Source organism: Mus caroli, unplaced genomic scaffold (assembly GCF_978045245.1).
Source record: "Mus caroli unplaced genomic scaffold, Mus_caroli_1 scaffold_12, whole genome shotgun sequence".
NCBI lineage: Eukaryota > Metazoa > Chordata > Mammalia > Rodentia > Muridae > Mus > Mus caroli.
Genome location: NW_028227267.1, coordinates 23,999,939 through 24,025,583, shown reverse-complemented (window position 1 = coordinate 24,025,583; position 25,645 = coordinate 23,999,939). Strand labels below are relative to the sequence as shown.

At 38.8% G+C, this 25,645-nt stretch overlaps 1 protein-coding gene across 35 annotated transcripts in view; it reads right to left on the bottom strand.

Moving 5' to 3' along the window:
• Pbrm1 (polybromo 1) overlaps positions 1-25,645 on the bottom strand; it is a 103,067-nt gene that overhangs the window by 41,880 nt on the left and 35,542 nt on the right. For 19 of the 35 annotated variants that reach the window (XM_029469241.2, XM_085828513.1, XM_029469264.2 and 16 more), the window contains 6 exons: positions 24,885-24,982; positions 22,885-22,929; positions 17,441-17,717; positions 14,401-14,506; positions 11,273-11,915; positions 4,409-4,620 (listed from right to left, as the gene is read on the bottom strand). In XM_029469241.2, the coding sequence (XP_029325101.1) occupies positions 4,409-4,620; positions 11,273-11,915; positions 14,401-14,506; positions 17,441-17,717; positions 22,885-22,929; positions 24,885-24,982 (1,381 nt within the window). The remainder of the gene's footprint in view (positions 1-4,408; positions 4,621-11,272; positions 11,916-14,400; positions 14,507-17,440; positions 17,718-22,884; positions 22,930-24,884; positions 24,983-25,645) is intronic. The other 16 variants (XM_085828507.1, XM_085828514.1, XM_085828519.1 and 13 more) reach the window with 1 other exon arrangement.

Sequence of the window (25,645 nt, the reverse complement as noted above, 5' to 3'; positions counted from 1 at the left end):
CTACTAGTAGGAATGCAAACTTATACAACCACTTTGAAGATCAATATGGCAATTTCTCAGAAAAATCAGAAAATCAGGAATTAATCTACCTCAAGACTCCTGGGCATATACCCAAAGGATGCTCCACCACATCACAAGGACACCTGCACAACTATGCTCACAGCAGCTTTATTTGTACAAGACAGAAACTGGAAACAACCTAGATGTGCCTCAACTGAAGAATGGATAAAGAAAATGGGGTTCAGGGCTGATGAAATGGCTCAGTGGTTAAGAGTACTGACTGCTCTTCCAAAGGTCCTGAGTTCAAATTCCAGCAACCACATGGTAATGAGATCTGATGCCCTCTTCTGGTGTGTCTGAAGACAACAACAGTATGCTTAATATAATAAATAAATAAATCTTTAAAAAAAGAAAAAAGAAAATGTGATTCATTTACATAATAGAGTATTACTCAGTAATACTCAGATATTAAAACAATGAAATCATAAAATTTGCTGGCAAATGGATGGGACTGGGAAAGATCATCCTGAGTGAGGTAACCCAGACTCAGTAAGACAGACATGGTATATACTCACTGATAAGTGGGTATTAGGTGGAAGGTAAAGAATAACCATGTTATAATCCACAGACTGAAAGAAGCTAAGTAACAAAGAGGGCTGGCTCAAGGGGAGACATGAATCTCACTGAGAAGGGGAAACAGAATAGACATCTGGATGAGCATGGTGTGTGTGTATGGGTACAGGAAGGATCAGGCCTGGGGAGAATGGAAGGAGAGACAAGTGAATTGGCAGAGGGGACATTTCTGGGATGAGCTAGAAACCTAGGGCAATAGAAAATCCTAGGAATCGATGAGGATGACCCTAACTAAGATGCCTAACCAAGAGGGAAAAACATCTTGAACTGGCTATTTCCAGTGGAGGAACTGGGACCCCAACCTACCCACAAAACCTTAGACCTACAATTTGTCCTGCTACAAGATATGCTGGGATAAAAGAGGTGCTGAAACTGGGAGAAGCCAGCCAATGACTGGTCCATTGCCATACCATTGAGACCCATGCCATGTGAGGAAGCCCATTCCTGACACTGCCCATAGGTCCAGGAGCCAGGCTGGAGAGACAGCCCAGAGACCCACAATAAAACTAACACAAATTGGGAAAAAAAAAAAAAGTAAATGAAATGATTCCTAATGACAGGAATAGATTATAAAATCTATTCTATATTCTATAAAATTGAGAGAAAATAGACTAGCTCACTGATTGGTGTCTAGCCTAGTTGTCATCAGAGAGGCTTCACCCAGCAACTGATTGAAACAGATGTAGAGACACACAGCTAAACATTTGGCAGAGCTTGGGGAATCCTGTGGAAGATTGGGGGGGGGGTTGTTGGAGCCAGTAGACAGAGGAATCAAGGACACCACAAGAAACCCCCAGAGAATCAACCATTCTGAGCCCATAGGGGATCACACAAGTTGAACTGCCAACCAGGGAGCCTGCATGAGACTGACCCAGGCTCTCCACCTACATGTTAGAGTTGTATAGCTTGGTTTTCTTGTGGGACTCCTAACCATGGGAGCAGGGGCTGTCTTGGACTCTGTTGCCTGCCTTTGGGACCCTTGTCTTAATAGAAGAGGAGACCTTACTACAACTTGATATGCAATGGCTGGTTGATATCCATGGGAAGCCTCCCCTTTGCTGAAGAGAAATAGAGGAGGAGTGGATGGGGGAGGGGAGAACAGGAGGAGAGGAGAGAGGGGAAACTGGGTCAGCATGTAAAATAAAAAAATTAAAACAAAACAAAACAAAAAAACAAAACATACAAATCCCAGCTTTTCTGAGTCTCTTATAGAATATAAAATGGAGTCTGGAGCCTCTGAGAGATAGTTTATTTTTTTTGTTTTTTGTTTTTTTTTCAAGACAGGGTTTCTCTGTGTAGCCCTGGCTGTCCTGGAACTCACTCTGTAGACCAGGCTGGCCTTGAACTCAGAAATCCGCCTGCCTCTGCCTCCCAAGTGCTGGGATTAAAGCCATGCGCCACCACGCCCGGCTGAGAGATAGTTTCTTTTCAAGAAAGATTCCAAGAAAGATTATATATGAATGTGGATTTGTGTGTGTAGCCTGATTCTGTGACAATTGGCCAGCCTCATCTAAAGCTCTGTTCCTTGCTTTACATTCTGGCTCTGGCTTTCCAGGCCCAGAAGGAGACTTCAGAGTGGAACAGGCACAAACTATTCACTCAAACTCTATTTTTTTGCCCCCAAAGAATTAAAGAAAGCTTAACACTCTACTAGGTAAAAAATTTACAGATGTTTATCTATCAAAAGCATATTTTTAAGTGTTCTAGCAGTGATAGAAATCAAATAAGGCCATAACTGTATTAGGCAAGCTTTCTACTACTGAGCTGCACACAAAGCCTTGTTTTGGAATATCTTACTTTGGACCAAAGCATATAGTCCTCCCTACTGTTCTTTATCATGTAGTATGTAGTCAATGATGTCTTGAGACAGGTACTATTTTCTTTCTGGGTAAGCTGCCTTCTGTCACCTGGTCAGTTAGCACAGATCATCCACATAAACTCTATGGGCTTTTCCTGTATGCTCACCCCATCTTTCTTTTACAGCCATATTGGTATTCATGGCCAATGCCAGTTCTACCAGATTCTGCCACATCATTGTGGCATGATCCCAGACATAAAAAAATAAATAAAGCATTTACCCTGTGGGATGCCTCCTATGAGCACTTGGTTCAGATGCTGCCTTCCCTTCTGATTCTATAACCAAACTTCTAAAGTAGGAACATCTTTGACAAGGTTTAAGATCAATACAAAGAAGTAAAAATGAGCATGTAGTAAGGATGCTGTGGTTGAAATTCTATTAAATGTATATTCTATTTTAAATACTAATAGAATGTAGCTGAAAGAGGTACAACTCATTTATAAACTGTAAACCTTCTGAGTCTTGCCTGTGCCTGTTGGTAGTATACTTAGCACTTGACCAGCAGCTCTTCTAATGTTTCTCACTCTAAGAAACTTGTGCTTAAAGACTCTTTCCACATCTGTAACTTCTTAAGGATAGGTTCCCATAAATTAAAATGCTGCCAACCTTAAAATTTAAATGTAAGCGCATATTCCAAATTAATTCCCAAACGTTTACACCAACCTAAGTTCTGGAGTATCTAAGGGTTTTGGTTTCCCACTCTCTCTCTCTCTCTAATAGTGACATTATAGTAAAAAACATGCTAGGCAGTGAGGGCGCATGCCTTTAGCCCCAACACTGGGGAGGCAGAGGCAGGTGGATCTCTGAGTTTGCGGCTGGTCTGCCTGGTCTACAAAGTGAGTTCCAGGACAGCCAGAGACACACAGGGAAATCCTGTCTCAAAAAACAAACAAAGCAAAAAGTTTTGCCAATTAAAAAAAAAAAAGTTATTCAATAGCTGATTAACAGAGTAAAACCCTGTGATGTACAAACAGATCTACAAATTTCTTGAGAATTTTGTTAAACAGAACCAGAAAACTGTACTAACAGGGGTATAGAAGAATGTTATTCCAGCAGCATGGTTATTTGGGCAAGGGATCACATCCAAAGACAGGATCCAGTTGGAATACTGACACACCCTGGATTACAGAATATGAAGGTAAGGTTAGTTTGTATAGGAGCAGACATGTTTGAAAGTGACGACTAACCAAGGGGCAGATTAAGTGACGAATCAGAGAAAGATTTCGTGTTTCAAGTCAATTATGTTTTCTGGTCCAGGGAGAAAATATCTAAGAAAGTCTGATGTTACAGAGTAACACAACTCTTGTAGAGTTATATATTTCTAGTTAACTATATAAACTGAAGTGTTATTCAAATTGTGCCACTGTGTTAATACATGCCTACAGTGCCAGCACTGGGGCACAGGCAAGGAGGATCACTGCAGCACCAGCACCAGCTTGGGTCACACAGGGAGGTCCTACCTCAAGCTCTCTACCCTCATCACCCCAGAAAATAAGACTTTTGCAATGACATAATCCCATTGTCAAATAGTTGCAAATTTGGAGTATGATTCAAAGTACCCCATTTAGGGTGGCATGATTAAAGCAAAGCTAGAGTGTAGTTCAACTGAAGTCTCACCCACCTGTCAGGTTCTCACGTGTTTAAGAGGAAAGCTCTATGGCAACAAAAACCTCTCGAGTATGTGGCATAAGGTCCCCATACTTGTCACTTAACCATGTGCTCCTAGACTATCAGCTGTGTCAGAAGTTACCTGATGTGACAACTGAACAGATGCCGACAACAAGCTTTCTATATCATCATATCTTCTGCAAATAGTCAACCATTTAAACCCTCAATCACATACTCTCCAGAATTAACTGTGGTACCTGCTAGAACACTTTAATATTTCTTCATATTTAATAATAAAAAGGAACCAACCTCTTTTTTCTTCTTCGCGTTTTAGTTTATCTTCCTCTATTTCTTTAGGCAATTTTTCCTTTTTTTCTTTTTCCACATCGTTATGCAAGTGTTTTGTGGTATAGCTGAGTGCTGGAGAAAGAAGGATCTCTCCATTTTTGCAGAGTTCATCACGAATTCTAATAAAAAACTGCTGAAGTTCTACCGCATCCTCATATATTTCAGAATCTGTCCTATAACGGCATTAAGAGTATCCATTGACACATGAATTGCTTCTTTCATAATACCTCAATTACACATTAAATCATGTCAAATGTTTTACTATGTTCATTGATATATTAACAATATTGAGGCTCAGTTAGAAGGGTGCCCTATTAAGTTTGTTAAAACAAAGTATCTGGGGACTCAAGAGATGGCTAAGTGGTTAAGAGCACTGGCTGTTTTCCCAGAGAGCCTAGGTTCAATCCCCAGCACCCGTGTAAGCTTATGTCTATCTGTACCTCCAGTTCCAGAAGATCTTCTGGCTTCCTTGGACATTGCACATAAGTGGGGTACAAACATACATAAATTATACAGACAAAAAATAAAGTAGTATTAAAACAAAACAAAAAACACCCTCTAGAGTATCTGAGCCACACATTGTGGTACATGTCAGTGATCCATCACTTTTAGAAAGTGGAGGTAAGGGCTGGAGAGATGGCTCAATGGTAATGAGCACTGACTGCTCTTCCAGAGGTCCTGAGTTCAATTCCCAGCAACCACATGGTGGCTCACAACCATCTGTAATAGGGTGTGGTGTCCTCTTCTGGAGTGTCTGAAGACAGCTATAGTGTACTCATATACATAAAATAAATAAATCTTTTAAAAAATAAGGTGGAGGTAAAAGGAGCAGGAGTTCAGAGTCATCCCCATTTACACAGTGAGTTTGAGGCCAGTCTGGCCTACAAGAGACCCTGTCTCAAAAACAAAAAACAAACAAACAAAGAATGAATGAAAAAAAACATACAATTGAGTACCTGAGTTGTCTGTGTCTCCTTTTGCTCATGGTATGCTCCTTTCTTACACATGTCAAAGGAAAGGCCTCCTACATTTGTTAGATATATAGGCCTATGATTCAACCAGGGCAGAAGGAGCTAGCAGAATCAAAAACTGTACTATTGCTCTTGAGACCAAATCCAATACTTAATTTGCATTCATTTTCTTTTTCTTTTTGGGGGTGGTGGTGGTGTGAATTCAAGATGAGATCTACCTGCCTCTGCCTCCTGAGGCTGGAATTAAAGGCATGGTCCACTACTACCTGGCTGTATCTATTTTCTTAACTCTAGACCCAACTTATAAAAAGTGATAAAGGATTTAGGTTAATGTCTTTCTTCTTTTTAGTCCTAAAGCACTGCTACCTTGACTCATAAGACTCACTGAGAACAGAAGCTCAATTTTAAAGGCATGAGAATATCCTGTGTATTAACAAGTACAGGCCTGAGGGTTCTGAATCTAAATTTAGTTTCTCAAAAGTAACTGATTTGGAGGAAACTGGTAGATGCAAAACTCCAAGATGGGAAAAGTTTTGTGTCATATTTAATATTTGTCTAAATTTCTTTCCTTGTTATTGGGAAGCTATGAAAAATAAGCTTTATTGAGACACAGTTTTACTGATACTCAAACTGGCCTGTAAGAAAGTAGGAAGCCTAGGTTAGCTTTGAATTTGTATGATCTTTCTGCTTCCACCTTCCAAATGTTGGGATTATAGGCGTAAGTTATCAGGGGTAATGGCAAGTATATTATTAACAGTTATGCAGACTTTCTGGCTGGGGGAGTATGGCAGACAAAGCTTTTGAAACATGGACACTTGAGCACAAGTTATCAGACACACTTTGGACGACTCTCCTGTTAACAATGGGAACTGATACAGAATTAACACTGCCAATAACCTACATGGGTATTCTAGAGAGGTTCTAGAAACATGTTCTAGGATCTGAAGATGCTAGTACTTTTGGGAAAGCAATAAAAACAAAATTAAGTAAGGAAGAAGTCCCCTAAGATACCGATTTTGAAATCTTTCTTGACCAAAGATATCTGAAGTTTGTTTTCTTCTTTTTTGGTTTTTCGAGACAGGGAGACAGGGTTTCTCTGTGTAGCCCTGGCTGTCCTGGAACTCACTTTGTAGAACAGGCTGGCCTCAGACTCAGAAATCCGCCTGCCTCTGCCTCCCAAGTGCTGGGATGAAGTTTGTTTTCTTAAAATTAAATTAATTTCATAATAGCTTACAATTTTAGTGGAAATTGTAAGTGAAAAATACACATTTGGTAAAGTACTGTTACACTGAAAGAGCAGATATATAGTATCAGGCTACCTGATGTAATTAAATTTTATATAAAACACTAAGCATATACTTTAAATTGTTTATTCAAAAAGTATTGTAAATAATTTATTAATCTTTGCCTTGGTTGTTCTTAAAGATTTCTGCAATATAATTATAGATTTCAAAAACATTCTGTTGGGAAAAAAAGTAAATAGTGAAATCCTGTCAAGAAAATACTAAGAAGCCATGAGTTACACTGTAGCACACCTTAAGTCCCAGCACTCAGGAGGCACAGGAAGTTCAGGATACCCAGGGCTAGACAATGAAACCGTGCTCAAAACTAACTAACTAACTAGTTGTTTTAAAAAAAAAAAATAAGAATTTTTTTAGCCTGAGAAACCAGGTGTTGACTATGCAAGAACAAAAATTCAAGACAGAAAAACAACCAACTCTAATTTCCTTCAATTGTTAAGTAATCCTTTCAGGTAATTCAGACATTCAGCAAAAAGAATTAATTAACATTATAAGAGAAGTTCTTCTCTTCTCTGTACTTGTCTTCCTATGGAGTCCTTTTACCTGCAAGGGAGCCACAGTGCTTCTTTAGGAATCCTGCCAACGCACTGGTCACCTGTCCTGACTCAGCACTGGGCTGTTCCCAGCTGCTGCTGAGAATGCTCCACTGCCGCCTGTTCCTGCTCAGATTCTTGTCTCCCATAATTCTCAGTAGTGCTGGTGGGTAGGGGTTATGTGGTGATGAAGGAAGACTATTCTGGAAATCTACATGTGTATATTTCATATGGGTTTATTTACCAATGAATACTTATACATCTAAATGTGTATTCATGCCTAAATTAATGTGAATATACTAGATAAATGTCTAACTATTTACATTAGATAAATTCACTAAGCAGATGGATTTGAAGCTATTTCTTTTTTCCCTTTCTTTTGCTTTTGTGAGACCAGCTCTCACTGTATAGCTCAGGCTGGCCTAAAATTCAGAATCCTTCCATCTCTGGTTCCATGAGCTGGGATTTCAGATATAAACCATTACATTTGGTTTATCAATTCTTCTTCTTTTTTTTTAAAGATTTATTTATTATTATACATAAGTACACTGTAGCTGACTTCAGACACACCAGAAGAGGGCATCGGATCTCATTATGGGTGGTTGTAAGCCATCATGTGGATTCTGGGATTTGAACTCAGGACCTTCGGAAGAACAGTCAGTGCTCTTACCCGCTGAGCCATCTCTCCAGCCCTATCGATTCTTCTTAAGAAACTATTATAATTTTTTCTTTGTGTGTGTGGTTATATGGGTACATACATGTTCATTTGTATGTTATTTGTTTGTGGGTGTGTGTGCGTGTGTATAGAGATCAGAGGTCAAGGTCAGGTGTCTTGTACTGACTGGCTTGACTAGTTCCAGGGGTCTTCTCAGCTACCTTCATCTCAAGCATTGGAGTTACAAGCCTGTGCCAGCATGCTTGGCTTTTATATGGGTGCTAGGGATCTAAACTCAGGCCTTGAATGGCGAGAACTTCACACAATAAACATCTAGCTCTTTTTATTGATTCTTATGCCACAACAAGTCCCAATACTATTTTCATTTACAAAAATTAAAATGGCTTTTGTTATCTTTCTTAAACATTTAAAAATTGAGATTTATGGGTGTTTTCCCTGTACATATATCTTTGCATCACTTACATGCCTAGTGCCTATGGAGGCTAGTAGAGGGTGCCAGGTGCCATCAGAATTGAGTTACAGATGGGGAGGAACCAGCATGTGAGTGCTGGTAAACACAGACCTCTGGGAAGAGTAACTAGCCTTCTTAATTGCTGAGCTATGGCTCCAGGCCCCTGTTCTGTTTCTCAACAGAGCTCTGGGCATGAGATAAACTATATGGATTTCTGTCTCTATATGTGTCATGGGTTGTATCTTCCAGCTCTTAAAAGTAAAAGCCTATCATGTCAATAATGGGAAAATAAAAAGATCTTATTTCGTAAAATATCAATCTGTGTACTTCTTAACAGAGTTCCCCATAATCTATGAGACATGTGCTTTTTAGAAGATTCACTGAACTCAAGCAACAGTGGACCACAGGAGTGGCATTTACATTTCATCATCATTATTATTATTATTATTTTTTTTTTTTTTTTTTGGTGTTTCGAGACAGGGTTTCTCTGTGTAGCTCTGGCTGTCCTGGAAATCACTTTGTAGACCAGGCTAGCCTCGAACTCAGAAATCCGCTTGCCTCTGCTTCCTGAGTGCTGGGATTAAAGGCGTGCACCACCAATGCCCATCTTACATTTCATTATTAAAGTACTGCTACATCCCATGAACTAGAGCATGTTCATCAACTAGTATCAACACCCAACAAAAATTTCTTGAATGAAACCTTGTATAAAATTTGACTGTAAGATGCCTCCACTCTCCTCTTTATCTCTATCCCTAGTTCTACACAAGGAACCATTTCCTAAACATGCTAATCAAGGATCCACCTCAAACTCTGGAATACAACATATTTACACCCTAACCTTTCCCTTTCTTGTTTTCTGTTTTTTTTTTTGTTGTTTTTGGTTTTTTTTTTTTTTTTTTTTTTGTGACAGGGTTTCTCTGTGTAGCCCTGACTGTCCCTGACTGTCCTAGAACTTACTCTGTAGACCAGGCTGGCCTTGAACTCAGAAATTTGCCTGCCTCTGCCTCTCAAGTGCTGGGATTGGAGGCGTGCGCCACCACGCCTGGTTCACTTTCTTTACACCATTTATCATATTCGAAGTATCAGCCTCTCTATTCATCTTCCAACTCTTTTATAATACTTTGTGCCTTTTTAGGTAAACTCTGGCCCACAAAGTTTCTTACATGATCATGTTGAAAGTGATCATGTTGGGTTTTAATATGCTACTTCACATTTCCTTAAGTATCGGTCTAACCAGGAGATTTCAAGCTCTTTAATATAGAGCTCAACAATGCTTATCATTCATGTCTGTGTTCCATAACTGGTAACTGTCAGCAGCAGTGCTCTCAGTGGGAAACAAGCCAAGGCATATCACCTACTAGCTGTTAGATTATGAATTTTATTGCTTGCACGTCTCCAATTCTTCAAGTAAAAACTGAAAAGATTATCAGTTCCCTAGAAAAGCACAGATGACTTAAGAGATGATCTTCATGAAGGGCTTTACCATGATATTTTACAAAAGTTGTCACTAGGAAAAGTAATCATTAATATTTACTTTTCCTTCACGGTCTAGAGCCAAGATCTCCTAGATGCAATTAAACGGTCTAAAGTTCTAGCACTCAGGACTTCAGAAGAAGGCAGGTTTTACTATCTGTAAGTTCAATTTAACCAAGTGCCTGTAAGAGCATATACAACTTATACTGCGATTGCTGGATTACACTGGGTATTCTTCCAGTAAGTGCCAAAAATATGCAGGCTAAAAAGTTGAAAGAATTTTAGTAAATGTAAATTTATTCTTTTAAACCATTTATAGTCCTACACTATGTTCTTAAATTGATAAATGAGATAAAAAACAAAAGGCCTTATTAAGTAACTGAAATAGAGAATGAGGGGGCTGAGAAGGAGCACTGGTGTTCTTCCAGAGGACCCAGGTTCAATTTACTGCACCCACATGGTGGGTAACAACCATCTGTAACTCTAGTCCCAAAGAAACTAACACCCTTTTCTGGCCACTGTGGGCACTGGATATATGTGCTGCATAGACATACATACAGGTACAACATCTCAGTACACATAAAATACAAATAAGCAAGTTTTTTAAAAAGTGAATGGATTTAGACCAGTCTATCCTCAAAGAATAACTCCAAGCTCTCTAATTCATTTAAAACATTCTTAGACTAATTTTCAAAGAAAAAAAAATCCTTTTAGTTTTATTACAGATTGTATTATTGATCCTTTAAAAGACATCTGCGAAAGGCTGCATTTTAGGTTTCTGCATTATGCAAGAGCTTCAGTTCTGTCTCCTCTCACTGGCACTTATGATGACAACTTAGTAGTGCTCTTTACAAGTTTGTTGTTATTTGTTTTTTGTAGACAGTTTCTCTGTGTAGTCTTGACTGTCCTAGAACTTGCTCTGTAGACCAGGCTGTCCTTGAACTCAAGAGATCTATCTGCCTCTGCCTCCTGAATGCTGGAGTTAAAGGTGACCACCGTTCGACTCCCTCTTTATAAGTTTTGACCCTTCCAACGCTGTAAAAGGGGTGGGGGGAGCATATGTTTTGCCTACCAAGAATTCAGGATAGAAGGCTACCTACAGGCTGGTGAGATAGCTCAGAAGGTAAGAGCACTGACTGCTCTTTCAAAGGTCCTGAGATCAAATCCCAGCAACCACATGGTGGTTCACAACCATCCGTAATGGGATATGACGCCCCCTTCTGGTGTGTCTTAAGACAGCAACAGTGTACTTACATATAATAATAAATAAATATTTTGAAGAAAAAAAAAAAAAGGAAGGCTACCTACTATAACCATGTACCTAAGCAGAGAAAGTTTATCAAAGCATAATTCCCTCATCTGTTTTGCATTAAAAATCACATGTATTTATCATAAAGAAATGGGTTTGAAAACATACCGGTTCATCCTTCTTGCCCTTTCCAATACTTCAAACATATGCTCCTGAAATAAATCGAGTCGCCGATATCGATTACTTTCAACATTTTTCCTGATAATGTCAAATGTAAGGGGAGGCTTATTGGGAAAGTTTGGATCCACAGCAGGAATCTCTGCTAAGGAGTCGCTGTAACATCTTCCTTCATCGTCCTGATGACTCATGACTGACACAAAAAGATTATGGATGAGTTCTTGAATCAGCAATGTCACATTAGGGACATGAGAATCTTCATCTCCCTCCAGGTCTCTCCGAGTTTCAAGGAGGACTTTATGCAGTACAAGGGCATCTTTGTAGATCAAAGACTCTGGTTCATTGTAGGTACAGGCATTATTAAACATCATGACAAAGTCCTCTACCATAGAATCTATATCTTGGTACTTGTTTGCCATCATGTGACTTCGAATTTTTTCCATGTCCATGGGTTTTTTAATGGTCAGGTAGTAGTCAGGCAGCTCTGATCTAGAGGGGAGTCTTAGAAATATAGCACTAAGGCGGCGACCCCTCTTATCAGTATAGTTCTTTACAGCTTCATACACTTCATTTAGTTTCTGCTGCATTGGAGTCATGTACTTTGATTTCTTAGGAGAAACACCACTCTTCCGACCTGGAGAGAGAGAGGGGTATTGTAATGCTAAGTGGGAAAAATGGCATAAGCATACATTTTTACATAGCTGGTAGCACAACCATAAGAAAGGGGTTATCCTAAATGATTTGTAAAACCACAGTATTCAGCATCTCTTTAGTAAGATAGATCTTATAGACAAAAATAGAGCTGGAAGAAAACCTTTACCCTTCAGTAATATAATTTATATATAAATAAAATTTATATATGTATATAAACATTTTGAGACTAAGTCTCATATAACACAGGTGGGCTTTGAACCCTCCTGCCCCAACCCCTAAGGGCTAGGATTAAAGATGTAAAAATGACACAAAAGCTGGTCACTCTATTTTGATGTGAGAGCAAATACTTTCATGATGAGATAGCTGTGAATGGGCTCAGCAAACGAGTATCTCTGACATTCTTATGTTATTATCACCTCTGACATCCTGGAGAACTGAGAATTTCACTTCAGGAAAAAGATAAAAGTTGTTGAAACAAATTGAAGTGTTAAAATTCTTAAAACTTGGATACCACAGTATTAATATAGTTTACTATATCTTACTTCTAAATATGAAGTCATATGTATCCTAGTTCCATTCATGGAAATTTCTAGAAATGATAACCAACTCAATAACAGGATGCCCCAAACTAGTTTATTTATAGAAAAGAGTCTCAAGAAGCCCAGGCTGACCTCAAACTATACAGCTGAGCCTGGCCTTGAACTTCTGATCCTCCTGCCTCCAGCTCCCAAGGGCTGGGATTACAAGTATGTATCGCCATATCTGACTATGTGTATGCTTTTATAATTATATGAAAAGAAGAATTCCTTAGTGAAAAGGAATTGTCATTTGCCAGCAACTTACAAAGTAATGAAGAAATTCAGTTTATGGGTAGTTTACATTAAAAAGATGCTTGTCTTTGTCCTTTCCAGTAAACACAACTTTAAAGATTATTAGACATTGTTATTGTTTGCTTAGCGTTTGTATTGGCTAGTTTTGTGTCAACTTGACACAGCTGGAGTTATCACAGAGAAAGAAGCTTCAGTTGAGGAAATGTCTCCATGAGACCCAACTGTAAGGCATTTTCTCAATTAGTGATCAAGGGGGTCGGTCCCCTTGTGGGTGGTGCCATCTCTGGGTTGGTAGTCTTGGTTCTATAAGAGAGCAGACTGAGCAAGCCAGAGGAGGCAAGCCAGTAAAGAACATTCCTCCATGGCTCTGCATCAGCTCCTGCTTCCTGCCCTTCTTGAGTTCCAGTCCTGACTTCCTTGGTGATGAACAGCAGTATGGAAGTGTAAGCTGAATAAACCCTTTCCTCCCCAACTTGCTTCTTGGTCATGATGTTTGTGCAGGAGTAGAAACCCTGACTAAGACAGCATTGTTTCATTTATATTAAATAATTCAGAAATATCTCCTTTAATTCAGTGATTTTTTTTTTCTGTGTTCTTTTCCTTTAAAATTTTTGATAAACCATATCCACATAGGTTACTCAAATGGTCCCTGAGTAGTACATTTCTCATTTCCCAAAATTTTTTTAAAGATTTATTTATTTATTTATTTATTTATTTATTTATTTATTTATTTATTTATTTATATGCATATGAGCACACTGTAGCTGTCTTCAAACACACCAAAGGAGGGCATAGGTTTTGAGCCACCATGTGGCTGCTGGGAATTGAACTTAGGACCTTTGGAAGAGCAGTCAGTGCTCTAAACTGCTGAGCCATCTCTCCAGCCCACACTTTGCAAATTTTATCCAGGAGAATTGTTGGGATTCATTTTTAATTTTATGTAACACCAAATAAAATTAACAAAACCTGCCATACTCTTTTTTCTGGCTTCATATAAAGAATAGTCTTCTCAGTCAATGGCTATAAGGAAAACCTCTACCATTGATATTCAAGTTCTTTTTTTTTACTGATTTGGACATAAAGTATACCTTGAAAAGTTCCTCATCAAAGACTTAGAACCAAGTTGGCAGATACAATCACTGAGAGGTCCAGAGCAGGAGAGTGCTGCTTTTATTAACAGATGACCTGAGGAGTTATAATCTGATGGCAGTACTGGGAGATGGACTGGGTTGGAGTTAAGTGGGTCCCTGGTGGAGTGGTCGAATCATGTCTCTCTCTGCTCCTCGTCTATCATAAGCTAAGCAAATCTGCAACTCTTTGTCCTTACATGATGTTCCACTTTACTATAGCTCATAAACAACAGAGACTAAGCTCTGTAGTTGTAGCGAAATGAATCCGTTCTATTTCTCACTGTCATATACTCAGTCCCATCAACAAAAAAGCTAACTTTATACTCTTGCTTATTCTTAGACTCTTACTTAAAACACAGTCAAAGAGTGTCAATGTGAAGAAAGTTATCTAAGAGCAGTGCCAGTGAATAAACACTTGTTCATCGTTTAATTAAAGAAATGTCAAGGAACCTGCAGTCTCTCTTTGACAGACTAAACTGAAGAGCAAAATATAAGGCAGACTTACTCAATTTAAGTTTGGGAGAAGCCATGTCATCATCATCAGGCAATGGGCCCAGCTCTTTCCTTTTATCTTTGAGTAACTTCTCCAGGATATGGGCATCATTGTATACCTACATTCCAAAAACAGACTTAACATTTTTTTCCTAAAAACATTATAATTAAGAAATAAAGAAGTCTTTACTTCTCTGAGGGTGGTGATACATAATTACTAGCACTCAGGAAGCAGAAAAATCACAAGCTTGAGGCAGACATCATTTACACAGTGAAACCCTAACTCAAATATCAAAACATCAACAAACAAGCAAAAAATAATGACTATGTGTGAATGAGTTTAAAACACAGTTTAAAGAGAAAAAAAAGTTAAAAGCCGGGCAGTGGTGGCGCATGCCTTTAATCCCAGCACTTGGAGGCAGAGGCAGGCGGATTTCTGAGTTCCAGGCCAGCCTGGTCTACAGGTGAATTCCAGGACAGTCAGGGCTTCACAGAGAAACCCTGTTTTGAAAAAACAACAAACAAACAAACAAACAAACAAAAAACCCAAAAAGAACGCCACAGTTTAAGTCAGCTGGATGATGTTGGCACATGCCTTTAATTCCACTACTCAGGAGGCAGAAGCTGGTGGATCTCTGTGAGTTCAAGGTCTGATTTACAGAATGAGTTCCAGAACAACCAAAGCTACACAGAGAAACCCTCTCTTGAAGAAAACAAAAAGAAAAAAACAAAACAAAGCAAACAAACAAACAAACAAAAAAACCCAACATGGTTTAAGAGAGCTGACAGCTAAATCTTTAGGTTCTCTTCAGAACAGTACCACTCCTATCTTAATGGGGAGGACCTATTTTGAAGCTTTCTGGGTGATTCTAATGTATAAATATGCATGCTAATATCTAAGATCCATTGTGGTAGAAATTTTATAGATGTTTAATTTTTTATTTCAAGCGTCTGGGTGCTTAGCCTGCACATGTAAGTGTCTGTGTCTATAGAAGGCACAAAGGATACTAGATTCCTTGGAACAAAGTTCAGAACTATCCGTAACTCCAGTTTCAAGGGACAAAACAACCTCTTCTGATCTTAACACCAGACACACATGTAATGTACACACACACACACACACACACACACACACACACACACACGCGCGCGCGCGCAAAATACTCAAGTACATAAAACAAAATCTTTTAAAAATCCTTAAAAAATAAATAAATAATAAAATAAACATTTTAACGTATTGGCTTTTCTTAGAGTACATATTCACTATTAAGTATTGTTCCCAAAACTCAGTTATTTTTTTATATCTTTTTAATATCATATAAAACTCTGGAGTAAGTACTATTACTATTATTTCTAAAGTATACAGTAGGAAAACAGAAGTTTAGGAAGGAAAATTTCCTTACACAGACACTGACAAAGCAGGAGGCATTTATAACATCTTTCTGTTACCATCATCACTTTGGTTTTTTGAGACTGAGTCTTACATAGCCCTGGTAGGACTATAATTCATGAAGAACAAACTCATCTTAAATTCAGAAAGCCACCTGCCTCTGCCTCCCAAGTTGCTGTGCATCATTATACCCAGCTCTTTATTTTTCATGTGTGTGTCTGTGTGTATCTGTGCATGCAGGACAGAGTTGGCTGATCATTTCTCTGTTTTTTTGTTTTGTTTTGAGACAGGGTTTTCTTAATGAACCTGGAACCCATTAATTTGGCTAAACCAATTTATAGTTCCAGGGATTCTATGGTCTTACCTCCCTAGCACTGGTATGTACTATAGGTATGTACTGCTATATCTGGCTTTCTACATTGGGTGCTGGGGACTTGCATTTAGGTCCTCATGTATGCATAGCAAGTACTTTACATACTAAACTGTCTCCTCAACACAGAGTAGGATTAAAATGTATGTGCCATATAAGTGCAGGGGAGCCGGGCGTGGTGGCGCACACCTTTAATCCCAGCACTCGGGAGGAAGGCGGATTTCCGAGTTTGAGGCCAGCCTGGTCTACAAAGTGAGTTCCAGGACAGCCAGGGCTACACAGAGAAACCCTGTCTTGGAAAAAAAACAAAACAAAAACAAAAACAAAAAAAATTAAAAAAAAAAAGTGCATGGGAAAGCAAAGGAAAGTAACCAGTATCTTCCTTAATCATGCTGTCCTATCTCACCGGCTTTTAGCTATCTGGCTGGCAGGCAAGCCCTCAGGACCCTCTGGTCTCTTCCCCAGTACAGTTATAAGCATGTGCAGTGCTGCCTAGCTTTTTACATAGTTCATAGGGGAACTTGACTTGAATCTGTGTGTTTGCAGAGCAAGTACTCTTACTCAAGGAACATCTTTTTTTAAAAACAGATTTCTTTATTCTGTATATGGCATTCTGAGAGCATGTATGCATGCAGGCCACAAGAGGGCACCAGATCAATCTTAGAGAGTTAGGAGCCACAATGTGGTTGCTGGGAATTGACCTCAGGACATCTGGAAGTGCTCTCAACCTCTGAACCATCTCTCTAGCCCAGTAAACAATTTTTTAAACTATAAACTTTTACTCTTTAAAACATGCTGTCTTCCATTTTTAAGCAACCAAGAATAACAAAAATATTAACACACCAAAAATAACTAGAGTCAAGAAGAGGTGGCTGGTTGAGGTAGTTCATGGCAAATGAAAATGCTGAAGAAGCAGAGACTAGAGGATGATAAGTTCAAGGCCAGCCTGGACAATGAGATACTTTGCCTTGAAATGTAAAAAAGAATTGAGAAGATGATCCCTATGTAAAAAGCTAGGTACTACTGCACATGCCTACAACTGTAACACTGGGTAAAAGGATCCTGAGGACTTGCTGGTCAGCCAGCCTAGCTGAAAGTCAGTGAATAAGACAGCTTGATTGAGGAAGATACAGAATACCTTCTCCTTTAGCTTCCCATGCACTTACAAGGACACACACACTTGGAGATTCACTTGCATGTCTGTCTGTCTATCTGTCTTTCTCATACACACACACACACAGACACAGAGAGAGTCTAGCTCTGATCTTTCACACTCTAGGAGCCCCTCCATACCTGGGAGCCCTCCTCATTGTAGTGCCTGGCATTGCGGAACATGAGTTTCATGTCTTCCATCATTCCTTCTTCACCTGCATATTTGTCATTTCGGATGTTATGCTCAATTATTTTCAGGTCCATTGGCTCTAAGATGATTTTATAATAATCAGGATAGTCCTTCTTGGATGGCTTAACCATAAATAGATCGCAAAGTCTTCTGCCTGAACCTGGCTCTCGAGCTTCAAGAACAACGTTGAATAAAATTTTCATTCGCTGTTTTCTTATGTTCTTTTTACTGTTGAGGGGAAGGTAGAAAAGGGGAAAAAACAACAAGGTCAGCTTACTTTATCCAAGGGTGACCATGAATTAGAAAAAAAATTTTTTGTGGGCAGGCACTTCATAATGTTTACAATATGTTGATTAGATGTGTCATAAACATTGTAAGCACGCTGAAAAGGTATAAGAGAATATTAAGAAAATTTACAAAATGATTAAAACAGTGATCCTGGCAGGAACAACCAGTGATAAACCTGTTTAGACTAGCTCTTAAAATATAATGTTCAAAAAATATATTGTGTGATACCATAAGAAAATGAAATTCAATAACTACATGAAATACATTTTTCATTTTGAGACAAATAATGCAATAAAATAGCCACTCCATTTCTAAACACAGACAAAACAAAACAACCTAACAGTGTTTTATCTCTTAAGATAGCTATTCCTAAACAGAATAAATATCCCAGCTACGAAGGAAAAAAAAAAAAAAAGACAAAACAAAAAAACCCTCTGCACACTACTATCTCCATAGGAGGTACAAGTCCCACAGCGCTCCTATCTAAACCACAGTCGCCTCAAGTAGACTGTGGCTCATCTAAGTCCTACACTTGTAGCATTTAGCACTTAGCAATTCAATTATGCTTCTTCTCCATAGTCCACAATCAAGATATAAGAACCTGATATGAATGGTACAAAGACTATTAACACCAGAGTTCAGAAGGGGCCCAAGATGGGATTGCCTTACTTAACTGTTGAGAAAACCAGCTCAGAAAGGCTAAAATTCAAGGAAAATGGCTCAATAAATCATTACAAGAGTTTATCTTCCGGGGGCTGGAGAGATGGGTCAGTAGGTAAGAGCACTGTCTGCTCTTACGAAGGTCCTGAGTTCAATTCCCAGCAACCACATGGTGGCTCACAACCATCCATAATGAGATCAGATGGCCTCTTCTGGTGCATTTGAAGTCAGGTACAGTGTATTTATTTATAAAAAAATAAATCTTTAAAAAAAAGTTTATCTTCCAGTTTGACTTCTGGACAATTTTTTTTTAATGTCTTCAGGATACTGATAAATTCTAGCTAGGCTACCCAGCAGTCTCCAAGTGGCCAAGTATGTAAAAAAGGAAATAACTTATAAGATTTAGTTTCTGGTCTATAAAAAATGGCTAAGATCCTATAGCATTGTACACAGAAGTAAATATTTTTAATTGTTTTCTATCTTATAAGAGAAGGAAGTTCATTTCTGAAAAAAATATTATATGGCTATGGGTTTCTTAGCCTAGCCCCCAGACTATATTCTCACTCCCTTTCTGGGTCATGAGACTTTGCCTCAATTCAAGACATGTTTTTAGGGGCTGGAGAGATGGCTCAGCAGTTAAGAGCACTGACGGCTCTTCCAGAGGTCCTGAGTTCAATTCCCAGGAACCACATGGTGGCTCACATCCATCTGTAATGGGATCTGATGTCCTCTTCTGGTGTGTCTGAAGTCAGTGACCGTGTACTCATATAAAATAAATAAATAAATAAATCTTAAAAAAAAAAAAAAAGACATGTTTTTAAAAACCAGAAATAGAAGCAAGAGGTGGAAGCAAGAGAATCAGGATTTCCAAGTCATCTTTGGACTCATAGCAAGTTTAGGCAAGCTTGGGCTACATGAGATGGAGATGGGGTTGGAGAAAAGGGAAAGGGGGAGGGGACAGAAAGATCATGTATTCATCTGTGTATATGTGTAGTGTATGTTAAAAAACAATCAGCAACCCAGATGCTCTCGAGTCTCAGAAATGTCTATCTAACATGATGGCGCATGGCAAACTCAAAGTGGCCTACATAGGAAAGAAAAAGAAAATAACTTATGGTTTCCAGGATTGGACTCATTCTCATTACCACATCATTCTGACTCCCTTTCTCTGCTGTGGCCCTATGATCATTCTGCCACCTTCTCCTTCAGTTCTTTTGTGTCCTGCATCAAGTAAATAGTTGTTAACCTAAGAGCTGGTTATCTAGTGGCTAGTATTTCCTCTAAGAACAATATGGAAAGATGATGTGGAAAGGTACTAGGTCCGTATCCAATAGGTACTACTAATAAGGACAAAGCTCCAAAATGACAGAGCTCCACACTGGGGTACGACAACTTTCACTTTCAGAGACTGAGAAGAAATTTTGGAACTTGAATCAAAAAAGTCACATAAGTCATACTTAAAACCAAGTCAGATATGGCTTGTTTAGAAATGTCTCATATGTAAAGCTTGACTTTAGAAGATGCCAGAATTCAGTTTTGAAATGCTAGGCTTAAAAGCACTCATTAGTTAACAAAGAAAGAAATCAGTTCCTCATTCTAGAAGTTCTAAGAAGTAGAATCCTTCCATCAAAAGCCAGACATGAACCAGGGCATTAACCCCATTCTCTCCCAGGACTCACCAGAGACTTTTCTGTATGAACCTATACTCTTATTTGGGACTGAATCTGTGGCAGACTTTAGTGAGATTTAAAAAGACAGTTTTTATATCAAGTAAAAGAATAGCAAGTGATCCATTCTCAATGCCAACAATCCTAACACTTGGCAGCTATGAATGGGTCATATCCAGAACCTGAATCTTCCTGTACATAAAAACACTGTTCTAAACTAGTAGCTGTAGTTTTCTTCCTCTATTTAATATATCATAAGTAACATATAATTGGTTTACTGCCTCAGAGGCTGTGATGGTTTGTATATGCTTGGCCCAGGAAGTGGCACTATTAGAAGGTGTGGCCCTTTTGGAGAAGATGTAGCCTTGTTGGAGTAGGTGTGTGTGTCACTGTAGGCATGGGCTTTAATACCCTAATCCTAGCTGACCGGAAATAAGTCTTCTCCTGTTTGCCTTTGGAACAAGATACAGAACTCTCAGCTCCTCCTACACCATGGCTGCCTGGATGCTGCCATGCTCCTGCCTTGATGATAATGGACTAAACCTCTGAACCTGTAAGCCAGCCCCAATTAAATGTTGTCCTTATGTCACGGTATCTGTTCACAGCAATAAAACTGTAAAACAGGTAAACAAAGCTATTACTAGGGTCACACTTGGCCTTCCTTGAACAAATCCAGTTTTATTTCTTTTTTCAGTTTTCTAAATCATTACACATTGCCTCTGAGACTGAGAACCACTGGTTCAGAAAACTTTCAGTTGAATTGAGTGGCTGCTATGTTTACTGCTTTCCAGGATGTACAGTGAACCTTATTACTCAGGTGACTTCTGAAAGTTTCATGTACTTTATGGAATGAGATGAATCCTCTATTACAAACGTGTAGGAAGTAATTGCAGCTCTCCCTACCTCAAACTTCTGACCATTCTCTTTTTTATTATCTTTATTTGTGTGCATTCAGGGATGCGTGCGTGCGTGCGTGCGTGTGATGTGATGTGATAGTATGCCATGTGTGTTCAGGTGCCAATGGAAGCCAGAAGAGCTTTGGATCCCTTGGGCTGGGAGTTATAGGCAGCTGTGAGCTATCTGCTGTAGGTTCTGTAGTCACACTTGGGTCCTCTAGAATAGCATCAAGCTCTTTCAGCCATCAGAGTAAGCTCTCCAGCTCCCTTCTGTCAGTTTCCGACGTCACTTGGCTATTAATTACTAATATTGGGGTAACTTCCACTTTTGAAAACATATATCAAAACAGGTTCTATACTTTTAACATGTATAAACATTCTTTGAGAATCAGTACCTTGCAACATAATAAAGTAAACTCATCTTGTATTTTTCCTCCCCAAGATAAGGTCTCTATTATGAGCCTGCCGAGAATTCTAGAACTCCCTATGTGCCAGCACTGCCAGGATTGTACACATCTGTTTACTACCAGGCCTGGCTAAAATACTTGCTATTTTTCTGATAAAATCTCATGCTATGCATCTTACGCTAGACAAAGAATTCTCCTGCCTCTGCTTCTCAAGCAATGAGATTGCAAGTATAAGCCCCAATACACAATTAAAATACATCTTAAGAGTGTACTTAAAGAGAGTCCAAGTCAAATAATATATATTATTGTAATAAAGATAATTTTAGAAGTGACTGGACATAAAAGGTCCTATACTAGGAGTATCAGGATAGTAGAACAAACTTCCAACCCATGAAGATGAAATTAAAAAATAAATGACTATCTTTTTAAATTTATATAATGATTATGAGTAAGAAGGGACTTTGTTCTGAATTCTTCATTTTTTTAAAAAACAAAACAAAACAGACAAAATAGGTAGTGACCGTCCTTCCTGAGCCTCTGGGATGCTGTGGCTATGGGACTGAGCTGCTGCACTGATAAATGGAGGCTTCTAACTCCAGGCTCAGACCATCTGACACCCTCTTCTGATCTCTGTGGTCATCACACGCATATGGTACAGACATGCATGTAGGCAGAACTCCCATACACATAAAATAAAAAATATATCTTAAAAACAAACAAAAAACCCCACTATACAGTTATTCAGCATTGTAACATAGCAACTTATAGGTTGTACTGAAATGTTTTTTTTGTTTTTTGTTGTTTTTTCAAGACAGGGTTTCTCTGTATAGCCCTGGCTGTCCTGGAACTCACTTTGTAGACCAGGCTGGTCTTGAACTCAAGAAATCCGCCTGCCTCTGCCTCCCAAGTGCTGGGATTAAAGGCATGTGCCACCACCTCCCGGCTCTGTACTGAAATTCTTAAGTAACATACAAAAGATGCCTTATAGAAATGGATGCTATAAGCAGTAAGATGTAGGCAGGGTCAGAGAGTAAGAAAATGACAAGAAGCACTAGCCCAGAACAATGTACAAGTACCTACAGGCACTGATTGGATTATCAGTGTTCATGTTAACCTCTCCACCATTCCAATCAGAAAGACTCTTGAGATGAGACCAGCACCCACCAGCCCATGTCACTGGCAATGCCAGCCTCTACCTTTTGATAAAGATGCATAGCCACAATGGTAAGTGAGGGCCGTTTGCCCCTGGAAAGGAAAGTCAACAACAAAATAAAGGTAGTACTGAACGTATTCAGGCTAATTTTGACACACTAACTAGACTTCCAAACTGCATTATTTTCTCTACTCAGAAGAACTGGCACCCCAAACACTTGTTTAACATGCATAAGGTCTTTCTTTTCATACTGTCAGTACTGATCATGTCACAGAAGAATTACAATATTAAAAGTATGTTTATGCATAAAAAAGGTCTGCACACCTGGATAGCCTCCTGAGACCCAACATCTCCCTGTCATGAGTATTCCTGGGAAAGCAGAAACAAACAGTACATGTGAAGAGAAATAAAACAAGCAACATTGGAGGGTCATGCATAAGCCAAATATGATCGAGAAAAAGAAGACTATTTGGTCCAAAAGATAATAGATCATAACATTTGAAACATTTCAATACAGAAACTGAAAGCAGATTTTTGGGTAGAGGGTAGGGAGAAAGGATGTCCTCCCAGAATGAAGAGAATATATACCTGCAATCCATTTTTCTTAAGACTTTAGAGTGGTATTTGGAAAACATAGTTCTGACATTTCCAACCAAGCTTGCCTTCTTCAGAGACCCACTTATTAACCTTCGTGAAGAGACTCATCACTTTGTTACGGACCAATAGGACCTTAGTCTCTGTCTTTAATATTTACACATGCTTGCAGCCCAATCCTGGGAGATTACATATATAATATATATCATATATGTGTATTATTGTTGTTGTTTTGATTTATGGTTCTGCTAGTTTTTTCACTTTATTAATATGAACCATTTCCTAGGAATCCCATTCATAAGGAGAATTTTGTTTGAAATATGATTTATTAATTTTAATAACATATAGCTTAGTTTTCTTTTTATTGGAGGTTGAAGGGCAATAACTTAACCTACTTGGAATACCCCATACTACAGGCCACAGAGCTATGTAATTTTAAGTATCCAGCATAGGTTAATGCTTTCTTGAAACTGCTCCCTAACACTCATCCAATGCTGGCACTAACTGCACCATCAGTTTTGCCTCCATTACCTTCTTTTGCCTGAGCAGTTTCTATCTTTGATTGGTAACTGATCTGGAAAGCGCAGGTGATGTTGAAGAGAATTATATAATTATACTCAAAGGTGCTCTTGAGTTGATGTCTCTGATCTGGTCTCACATTTCTCCTCCGTTCTCCCTAATATAACAAGGAATTAAGAACTTGGAAGGATGAAATCCACAGGCTAGTAATGGAGGAGACTTGCAGCTCAGGGCACATCAACTAATTCAGCTAATTCCACACAGCTTTGCAGTTATTTTCCAAGTTAAAAACTGTTTCCCAACTGTAGTTTAAGAGGGAAAGACAGGGCAGCTTTTCTCCTGAATCATATTTCAAAGCCTTCTGATCTTAGTGGCTCTTTGAATGCAAATAAAGAAATATGTCAAAAAATGAACTGACTTCTTCATTCAATTCTGCATCTGTCAAGCCCTGATATCAATGATTAATTTATCCCTTGTTCAAGGGACCCTTCCAGACTGACTGCTGCTACAAAGAATGTAAAACAGTTCATCTTCAGCGAGAATATGATGTTCCATGATGATCAGGCCAAAGAAACTCCAAGAGAAGGTCTTGCATGGTTCCTTATTAAGAGCCTATCTTTAGAATCTCATAGTGAGGTTTCCCTCCTTAAAACCAGCGAGGGGAAGAAAAGGATTAGGAAAGTTGAGAGGATGGTTAGGAAAACAAAAACAAAAACCCTGAAACCAATCAACTTAACATTTTATTGCCTATAAGTAGTTCTGATCTGATTTTGTCACACTGAGCAAAGACCACGTTACTAAGGAGAAGCAAGGATCAGCGCAGGGACTTACTGCAGCAGAAGCACTGACTTGGTCCTTACCTTTCTTAATTATATTCCATTTCTGCAATTCACTATGAAACAACTATCTAAAATTCAAATGGCATTTTCAAAATGCCACCTTACAAAAGAAATCTGGACAGTGAAAACAAAGTTTCCCCAACTACACGTTATTTTTCTGTCATCTAAAAGCAATATGGTACTAGGAAAAAAAAGAAAGCACCATCTATCCAACTTAAAATGAATTGGAAAAGACATACTATCAAATATTTAAAGCTTTAAAAAGAACTCATACTTCATAGCGTACATTTTTTTTCTGAATTTATCTAAAATAAAATAAATAAGTAAAATAAATAAGAGTGAGCCGGCTGCAGATGGGAGAAGAATGGGTACCTTTTCCTTTTGGCACTACCAGTGTCAGAAGTGGCTGAGGAGATCATGCTGTCTCCGTCCTCAATGTCATCTCTCCTCGCAAGCTCCTTCTTCTTTGCCTGAAATAAAGCAGATGCCAGGAGTGAGCCTCATTCTATCAGGCATTCCTAGGAATACACGAATGTTAAAGAGCCAGGCACAACACATTCATTCAGAGGTGCAACCTCATGTACTCAACAGTCTTCAAACGTTTTTAATAACCTAACTTAACAGCCTGCATGACAGAAAAGTAGGTGAAATTAAACTAAAAAAATAAAAGATAAGAATAAATCAATAGGGCTGGTGAGATGGCTCAGTGGTTAAGAGAGCCGACTGCTCTTCCAAAGGTCCTGAGTTCAAATCCCAGCAACCACATGGTGGCTCACAACCATCTGTAACGAAATCTGATGCCCTCTTCTGGAGTGTCTGAAGACAGCTACAGTGTACTTACATATAATAAATAAATAAATATTAAAAAAAGAATAAATCAATATTAGCCAAGAGCATTGATGATTGTCAATGGCATGGAGTAGTTAAAAGCTGAGGCAAGCTGTGGGGTTGGCTTGCACTGCAGGCCTTGCTTAAGTTAAGCTAACTTAAAGGGAACTTTTTTTTTTTTTTTCTGGTTTTTTGAGACAGGGTTTCTCTGTGTAGCTCTGACTGTCCGGGAACTCACTCTGTAGACCAGGCTGGCCTCGAACTCAGAAATTCGCCTGCCTCTGCCTCCCAAGTGCTGGGATTAA